This window comes from Rutidosis leptorrhynchoides, chromosome 3 (genome assembly GCF_046630445.1).
Source record: "Rutidosis leptorrhynchoides isolate AG116_Rl617_1_P2 chromosome 3, CSIRO_AGI_Rlap_v1, whole genome shotgun sequence".
Classification (NCBI taxonomy): domain Eukaryota; kingdom Viridiplantae; phylum Streptophyta; class Magnoliopsida; order Asterales; family Asteraceae; genus Rutidosis; species Rutidosis leptorrhynchoides.
The window spans coordinates 192,823,242-192,832,660 of NC_092335.1; the positions used below are offsets into that span (position 1 = coordinate 192,823,242).

Consider the following 9,419-nt stretch of genomic DNA (forward strand, 5'->3'; position numbering starts at 1 on the left):
AAAAAAGAAACCCAAGTAACAACAGACCATGAATCCGCTACAACAGTTCCAAATGGTCAGCTGCAAAAGCTTTACATTGTAGGCAATCAAATGCAAGTGAATTGCAAACCAAACGAACAATGACCAACAAATGCTCCCACTTGGGCCCACCTAAATACAGAAACCAGATCGCAAACATTATACCAAAAGACTTGCAGCAAGTGCATGGTAGGAATTTGATGTTTCCTTTTAAACAAAAACATGTAGCATGAAAAAGAATAGCCATCACAACTATAAAATCCAAATGCAGAAAACAGTCATGTCTGTTACTTTATTTGCAAAAGCTTTTTGTTGATTTCGTTTTCTTTTCGAAAACGTTGTCAGTTGTTATAAAAGTTCTCGTTATTTCGCCGAAAAAAAAGGAATAGGCTATAGCTTTTTGTCTATCAACATTCATAAAAAGAATTGTTAATTAGCTATTGCTCACTAACCATTATTAAATTCGACTATCATTTCAATATAAACTTAGTTACTTAATCGATTTAATCATCTCTGTGGCTGTCTGATTCCATTGGGATGGGAGGCCCAAAGAAAAAGAATGATAAGGTTACGAATACTGCTGCTAGGGTTTTGAGGAATAGAAAAGTTGGTGTTGAATCGTCTGAATCGCAAAAGGAAGATGACGATGTGGAAAATAAGTCTGGTGACTGATCTAGATCGTAATTCTGTGCAAGGAGAGAGTAAGGAGGCAGAAGTTAGCCAGTCTTCTGATGCAATTAATAAGAAGGTTGATGATGATCATGTAAGTGTCCACGATGAGGATTCTGATGATAATGATGGGTATACGAAACAGGCAAATGATAAAGATGAAACATCCCATGAAACACAGATTGAAACTCCTGTTACGAATATTCCATCAATCTCATATGTTAAGGCTGTTGCTGGTTCAGTGAAAGAAAAGGCTGTTAATTTCAGGTTCATTGAGCAGGAACAACCTCAGGATGATTCTATTGATGTGTTGCTTCCAGTCGAGTCTGTTCAAGAAGCGACTAAGAGGTATACGAACACTTTGTATGGTTATTTTCTGGGACGTAGAGTGGCGTTTCCGGTTGTCCAGAACTATGCTATGAATACATGGAAGAAATATGGGGTAGAGAAAGTTATGATGAATGCAAAAGGTTTCTTTTTCTTTAAGTTTTCTTCTAAAGAAGGTATGTTAAACGTTATGCAAAATGGTCCCTGGATGATTAGAACAATGCCGATTATATTGAATGTGTGGTCATCAAATGTTTAGCTTACAAAAGAAGATTTATCCAAAGTGCCAGTTTGGGTTAAATTGCATGATGTCCCTTTAACCGGGTTCACTGAAACGGGGCTAAGCATTATCGCTTCAAAAATTGGTAGACCAATGATGCTTGATTCGTATACAAGTACTATGTGTTTAGAGTCATGGGGTCGACCAAACTTTGCTCGGGCTATGATTGAAGTATCAGCAGATAAGGAGTTAAGAAATAGTATTAAAGTGGGTACTCCTAATGAAAACGGTACTAATACCACGGATGTTGTTACAATCGAGTACGAATGGAAACCACCTCGTTGTACCTGTTGCAAAGTCTTCGGTCATTGTGATTCACAATGTCCAAAACAAATTATAAAGGAGGCTGTTAAAACCAAGCTAGTTGATGATGATGGTTTCACTCAGGTTGTAAACAAGAAGCATACGGCCAAGACTGGGAAGCAGGTTAGTTTTCAAGTTGGTAAAGGAAAGCAAACTCTTTTTTACAGGCCCAAGCAAAAGGTAGATGTTGAAAAGCCCAAACCACGAATAGGTCCATCATCATCTACTGTTAAAACTTCAAATACATTTGGTGTGTTCAATGCCGAGAACTACAGTGGGGGTGATAATGATAAGATCTTGGGTATTAATTTGAATCTTGTGGATGAAGATAGTGATGTTGAGGTCAATGATGATGAGATCTCTAGATTTGTAGCATCGAAAATATCTGAGGGGGCAAGCACTCCCGGTATAGAGGTGTTACAATGATTAGTCTCGCATCATGGAATATAAGGGGTTTGAACCTAATCCCTAAACAAAAGGAGGTTCGTGATGTTGTGGTAAGTAATAAGCTTTGTGTTTGCGCTATCTTAGAGTCTCATGTCTCTATTTCTAGATTAAATGACATTTGTAATTTGGTGTTTCCGAATTGGTGTTGGTCATCTAATAATAATGTGTGTCTGAGTGGTACTCGCATTATTGTGGGATGGGATCCGGGGGTGGTTCAATTGGTGTTTATTGATATGACGGATCAAGTCGTTCATTGTGTGGTTAAGACCCTTAATGGTAATTGGGAGAGTTTTGTGTCTTTCGTTTATGCTGATAACTACTATATCCAGAGGCGTCATTTATGGAATAGTTTGTTGTTACATAAAAGGTATGTTGGTAATAAGCCATGGGTGTTATTAGGTGACTTTAACGTTGCTCTTGATATCGAAGAGTCCACAGCTAGCTCTTCGAGCTGTACTTTAGCAATGCTTGAATTCCGAGAATGTCTCGATAACTTGAAGATGGCTGATGTGAATCATGGTGGTTTTCAGTATACGTGGAATCAGCGGCCAAACTTAGATACGGGTATTCTGAAAAAGATTGATCGAGTGCCTTGCAAATGATGTGTTTATTAGTAACTTTACGAATGCGCATTTATTTTTTCAACCGTATCGTATCTCCGATCACTGTCCCGCGGTCCTTAAAATTCCAGTGGGTTTGAAAAGTAAGCCAAAGCCGTTCAAATTTAGTAACTATATTGTTAATCATGAAAATTTCAAGATGGTTGTTGAAGAAGAGTGGCAGGAGAATGTTCAAGGGCATTCGATGTACCGGGTTGTGAGAAAATTGCGCAACCTAAAGAAACCAATTAGAAAATTGATGTGGAGTAAAGGTAATCTCCATGTTAGAGTGTTACGATGTAGGGGTGTTTTGGACGATGCCCAGAAAGCCTTAGATAATGACCCGTTTTCGAGCCATGCACGTAGTCATGCTTCTCAAGCTTTGAAAGATTATAATCTTGCCATTATAGAAGAAGAGAGCTTTCTTAAACAAAAATCTAAAATTGAATGGCTTCGGGTTGGTGATCACAATTCGAGTTATTTCCACAAAGTCGTGAAAGGGCGAGCGAACAGAAATCGTATAGTTTCTATTCAAGATGATCAAGGTAATATGCTTGAGGGTGATGATGTGACCAGCTTGGTTGTTCAGCACTATACTAATTTTCTTGGCAGTACATCGGTTTGTGACGATTTGCATGATCCTAGCTCGCTTTTTATTAAACAAATTTCTCATTAGAATACTATGCACATGATACGTCCTATTTCGAATGATGAAGTTAAGAAGGCTATTTTTGTGATTGGTGATAATAAATCTCCTGGTCTCGATGGTTATTCCGCGGTTTACTTTAAAGAATCGTGGGATATTATAGGTAACGATGTGACTCAAGCTGTCAAAGATTTCTTCAGTAATGGTCAGTTGCTGAAGGAAATTAATAACACCATCATCACTCTTTTACCTAAAGTTCACGTTCCAAACAAAGTTAATGATTATCGTCTTATATCGTGTTGCAATGTTATTTATAAATGTATTAGCAAGATTATATCGGATCGAATTAAAGGCCGTCTGGATGATGTTGTGAGTAACAATCAATATGCTTTTATCCCGGGGCGTCGGATAGCCGATAATGTTCTCCTTACTCAGGAAATCATGAAAAATTATCATCTTGATCGTGTTATCCCACGTTTTGCTTTTAAAATAGACATCCAAAAAGTTTACGATACGGTTGATTGGAAGTTTTTGGAGTCTGCTCTTACTTGGTTCGGCTTCCCTCGTTTGATGATCAAATGGATCATGACTTATGTTTCTACGACGACTTATTCCATTTGCATTAATGGGGATCTCCATGGATTTTTTAAGGGTAAACGGGGGCTTCGGCAGGGTGACCTAATGTCCCCGTATTTATTCACGCTTGTTATGGAAGTCCTTACGTTAATGCTAAAAAGGAACGTTGAGCGTTCGACTATGTTCAAATATCACCCAAAGTGCGAGAAACATCGTATTATCAAATTGTGTTTTGCGGATTATTTCTTTTCTCGCATGGGAGTGTTGCTTCAGTGGAGTTGATTCGTGATGCGATTGAAGAGTTCAAGAGGTGCTCGGGTTTAACCCCTAGTATTCCGAAATGTACCGTCTTCTTTTGTAATATCCCACAAGATAAAGCAGCTTACTCACCTTGTGTTACCTTTTGAAGTTGGTTCGCTGCCCATCCGTTATTTGGGTGTTCCATTAGTTTCGAATCGTCTTATGTATCGGGACTGTAAAGTTTTAGTAGACAGGATTCGTATCAAGATTAATGATTGGAAAAATACATTCCTATCATTTGCGGGTAGAGTTCAACTTATTATTTCCGTTCTTACGGCTATGCAATTGTATTGGTGCTCGGTTTTCATTCTTCCGTATGCTATTATTAAAGATATCGAGAAGCTTATTCGCGGTTTCCTTTGGTGCCAAGGTGAGCTTAAACGTGGTAAGGCTAAGGTCCGGTGGGATGATGTATGTTTACCTAAAGAAGGAGGGCTCGGTATTAAAAGATTAAAATCTTGGAATACGGCTCTTATGGCTTCTCTTCTATGGCGTTTATTGACAGCAAAGAATTCGATTTGGGTTGAATGGGTCAGAGATTACAAGCTTGCTGATCGTAGCTTATGGGAGATAGGGATTGACGTTAATGCCTCGTGGAGTTGGCGTAAACTGGTACAGATTCGCCCTTTAGTTCGTTATTCGTTTATGTACCAAGTGGGTAATGGTCACACGCCTTTAGTTTGGTTCGATATTTGGTCTAATGTAGGTCCGTTAGTTGATATTAACCCTATTGAGGTTATCGTCAACGACGGGTTCTATAAATATGACAAAGTTTGTGATGTTATTGGTCCAAATGGTGCTGTTTGGCCGATAGAGTGGCCTCTTCGTTTCCCTGCTTTGCAATCGATTACCCTCCCAGCTTTCTCTTCACAAGATGATAAATTAGTTTTTAAGGGGCATGACAATTCGTTGAAGTCGGGGTCCTGCTATCTGGGATTTTATTCGTCCGAGAGCTCCCTTGGTGAATTGGTTCAAGGTTGTTTGGTTTAATCAGTGATCCCGAAACGTGCTTTCATTATGTGGTTGTTAATGGGAGAAAGGCTAAAGACTCAGGATAAGCTAAAACCATGGGAAATTCGTGCTAATCCGGTGTTAATGTGCGTTTTTTGTAATCAATGCATGGATTCTCATGAGCATATGTTCTTCAAATGTTCGTACCCTAGCCTTGTTTGGCATCGCATGTGTGCGTTAATTCAACTTGATATGGTTGATGATTGGAAGTTGTGTAGAGATGTTTTGATTCCGGTAGCTAATCGCAATTCTTCTACGGTTGTGGTGGCGAAGTTGTGCTATGCAGCTACAGTGTATTTTATTTGGCAAGAGAGGAACAATCGCGTGTTCAAAAGGAAAGCTAAATCGGTGGAGCAGCTATTCGAGATGATTATATCGAATGTTAGATTAAAGTTGATGTCTATTCTCTTCAAAGATTCAGCTCGAGTTCATCAATTGAAAGTAGACTGGCAATTAGGCTAGTTTATTTATGTTTTGGTGTTTGGTTCTAGTTATCCTTGTATAGATAGCTAGTTGGTCGTTTTTGCTGGGCTTCTAGTTTCTCTAGAAGCAGTTGTTCCTCATTGTACAATTCTTTTATTATTTTTTAATAATATTTGTCGGGGTAACCCTTTACCAAAAAAAAAAATAAAAAAATAAAATATATTCATTTCAAAAAGTTAACAACAAACCAAGAAATTGTTAACGAAGTCTGGCCATTATCAAAGGCTGCATGTAAATCAGACTCCATTGGATTTTAGTAGGTAATTACTATTTTCCTCATACAGTTTATAATGTTCCATGAATGCACAAAAGTCAGATAAATGCACTATGAGATCTATTAACCTCTTAAAGACGATATCTGAAACCTTGTATTAATTTCTCTATCTCTTCTTTCAATTCCTTGAGATATGTGATCATTTTTACAAGTTTCAACTTGCTAAAAGAAGCAATAGGCCCTGCCTCGAGTTATTTATTCATATCTTTGCCTCTTTTTACAAACTCTTCTCTCATCGACACCTTCATACCATTTGACAACATATTCTTCACCAAGGACATCATATTCAGAGCAACCAAATCAGCACATTGGCCAGAAACTTCCATTATGTGAACATAGTCATTCTCATCTCAAACGCTATGTTGAGCTTCTCAAGCGAATAGTTTTTCAAGTGACTCATCTTTACCGAACCAAGACCTTTTATATTCACAACATTTTTCTTTAAAATGTTTGCATCTAACACAAAATGGGGCTGTCAAGCCCGATAGATCTATCCATAGGATTCGCGTTCACCAGTAAAAACCAGTGATTACAGTTACCAGATTAGGGAATATTTTCGTTCAACTCATAATGAATAATTTAAATTTAATTGCCACTTGTGTCTAAACGTAAAACAAAATGCATGTAATGACATCCCAAAAATACTTTAAATAGTATGAAAAACGGGACTATAACTCACTTTAACGTAAACGAAGTGATAACACAGAAACGAGAGCAACAAAAGATAAAGTGATTAAGAATGATCACAACGCCGACCTATAAACAAAGCAGATCGATATAAATAACTAACTTATGTCAAGTCTTAGTATGATAGCTATAGTACTTGTTGCAAATGAGCATAGAACAACACTCAGTATGTTTCGGTATGATTAGGACAGCGTATAACACATACTTTCTATTATTAGAAAGTTTCTATTTTTAGCAGGTTTCCATTTTCAGAAAGTTTCTATTTTTGGAAAGTTTCTATTTATTTTTAGAAAGTTTCTATTTTTGGAAAGTTTCTATTTTTAGAAAAGTTTCTATATTTAAAAAGTAGCTATATTTGGAAAGTTTTTAACTTAGGAAAGTTTCCTTAATTAGAAAGTCAACAAAAGTCAACTGAAAGTCAAAGTCAACCGAAAATCAACTCAAAGGTCAACCTTGGTCAAACTTGGTCAACCTTGAATTTTAAAGTGTATATTATATTAATAATATAAGTTATAATGTTATTTAAAGTTATATACTTATATATGTATAATCATGTCATATCATAAGTTTAATTAAATTAAATTGAATTAATAAAGTTAACATAAGTTTAAATGATATAATTAATATAACATAAGTATTTAATTTATTAATTAAATATTAATCTTAACATAAGTATTATTAATTAATGATAAATTTTTAATCATATAATAAGTATTATTAATTAATAATGAATTATTAATCATATCATAAGTATTTAATTATAATTATTAAACCATAAGTATTTAATAATTAAATTATAATTAAATAATAACTAAGTCTTATAATAATTAATTAATCTTTATTATAAGTCTTAATATAATAATCTCATAACATAAGTTTAATACTTATCATAAGTATTTTTCATTAATAATAAAAGTATTATTAATCATAAGTTTAATTAAAAGTTTGATTAAATCATAATGTAATTAATAAATGATATAATAAATATATATATATCATAAGTCTTAAATTAAAATAATTACTTTTATATCATAAGTAATTTAATAATAATGAAAATCATTATTTAGATCATAAGTTAAATTTTATAACAATAAGTTTAATTAAAAAGTTCGCCGGGTCATATCTTGAGCCTCGGGTGTCGGTTTTCGACGAATTTTATATATATCTTCGTCTAACCAAACCAACCGACACATTAGTGCACTCAAGAACACCCTAAGGTCAGTTCATGAGTCATGAAAAACAGCCATGAACCAACTTAGAACATTAATCCGCTCAAAATCTTGTTTTAGCCATTCCGGGTGTTCCGTGGCTCGGATTTCGATGACCCGAACATGAATGTTCATCCAATCTTCAATCCTAACCCACTAGTACACCCTAGAGCCTTCAAAAATGGTCACAAAGTCGAACCCCAACTGATTACATTCGTTTTTACATTTTAATCTCATGAAAACACTAAATCAAGCATAACTTTTGATACGGGACTCGAAATAACATGAATTCAAAGTCCAAAATTATTGTCTTGATGAGAGGAACTCATCTATACACTTTATTTTATCAAAAACAACAGTCAAATGTACTGATTTAATCGAAAAGTCCGCTGTCCCAATTTTATTAAACCGAAAACATACACAAACGAGCAATTCTACGCATACAATCATCAATACAACAATACACAAGTGCTATACTATCATAATAACATCAAAATCAGTAAAAATAAATAGAAATCAAAAAGCTAGAGTTAGGGTTTATACCCTAATCGAGAAATGAAAGGTATGAGTGTGCAGAGAATGATGTGGTGAATCCGATGATGCTAAAAGCCCCTTGAATTGAGTGCTTGATTGAAAAAGATGATGATGATGTTGGGTGATGGTGGCGACGGCTAAGCAAGGAGAAAGAGGGAGAGGAGAGCTAAAATAAAAATTAGGTTATGAGAAATGAAATGCAATTATCAAATGAATTGTGAAAATGGAGGAAAAGGGCTAAACACCCTCCCTCATGGGGTGTTCGGCCGATGGTGTGCACGGGGGTGGGCCCCACAAGCCCAATTTGATAACATGTTAATTAGCTTGTGGCCCGAACGCTCGAACGAAACCTGAAACACGAAAACACTGCTACGCGATTAAATATTCGGAGAGATAACATATACGCGACAAATAAAATATATAAACACTATATATATACATATGACATAAAAATATCATATTTAAAATAATTGGGATTCGAAAATCTCAAAAGTCTAACCGTTGGTTTGAAAACCGAAAAGATTCGCTGGATAGAAATTCATGACACGTAGAAACGTACAAATTTAAATACGAATACAAATATTCATATAATACATAATAATTAATATATTATTACTAAAATAATAATATAGGTCATAGAAATGACGTGACACGAATAACAATTAACGGGCATTAAATAATAAAAGGTAAAAGATAACGGAAAAAGTACGGTCGTGACAAAAAGGGCAGGTCGCTTTCATCTGCTTCAACTTGTCTAAACGATACACCTTTTACTTTAAATATTAATGACTACCCTGCCCTCAATATCTTACCAAAAAACCCTTCAAATTCCAAACAAGAAAAATCTCAACTCTTCTGCGAAAACAATACCTTTTCTAACAAAAATTCATCATTTGCTTCCAAGCTTGCTGATACAAATCCTGGTACTCAGTCGCAACCAAATTAGTGTTATGGTAATTCTTGTAAAGAATCATGTGAGAATATTAAAGCACGTTGTATACTACAATCTCCGCAAGAGCCTTTGAATCTTACAAAGAATGATGGTAACAGGAAGAAC

General features: G+C 35.4%; 1 protein-coding gene across 1 annotated transcript; it reads left to right on the forward strand.

Moving 5' to 3' along the window:
- Positions 1-5,194: 5,194 nt before the first annotated feature.
- Positions 5,195-5,638, forward strand: LOC139900723 (uncharacterized). The gene has a single exon (XM_071883483.1). It carries the CDS (start codon positions 5,195-5,197, stop codon positions 5,636-5,638), a length of 444 nt encoding a protein of 147 aa, XP_071739584.1.
- The last annotated feature ends 3,781 nt before the right edge of the window (positions 5,639-9,419 follow it).

Coding starts and splice junctions, on each gene's coding strand:
- LOC139900723 (XM_071883483.1), top strand. CDS start 5,195: ATGGGAGAAAGGCTAAAGACTCAGGATAAGCTAAAACCATGGGAAATT.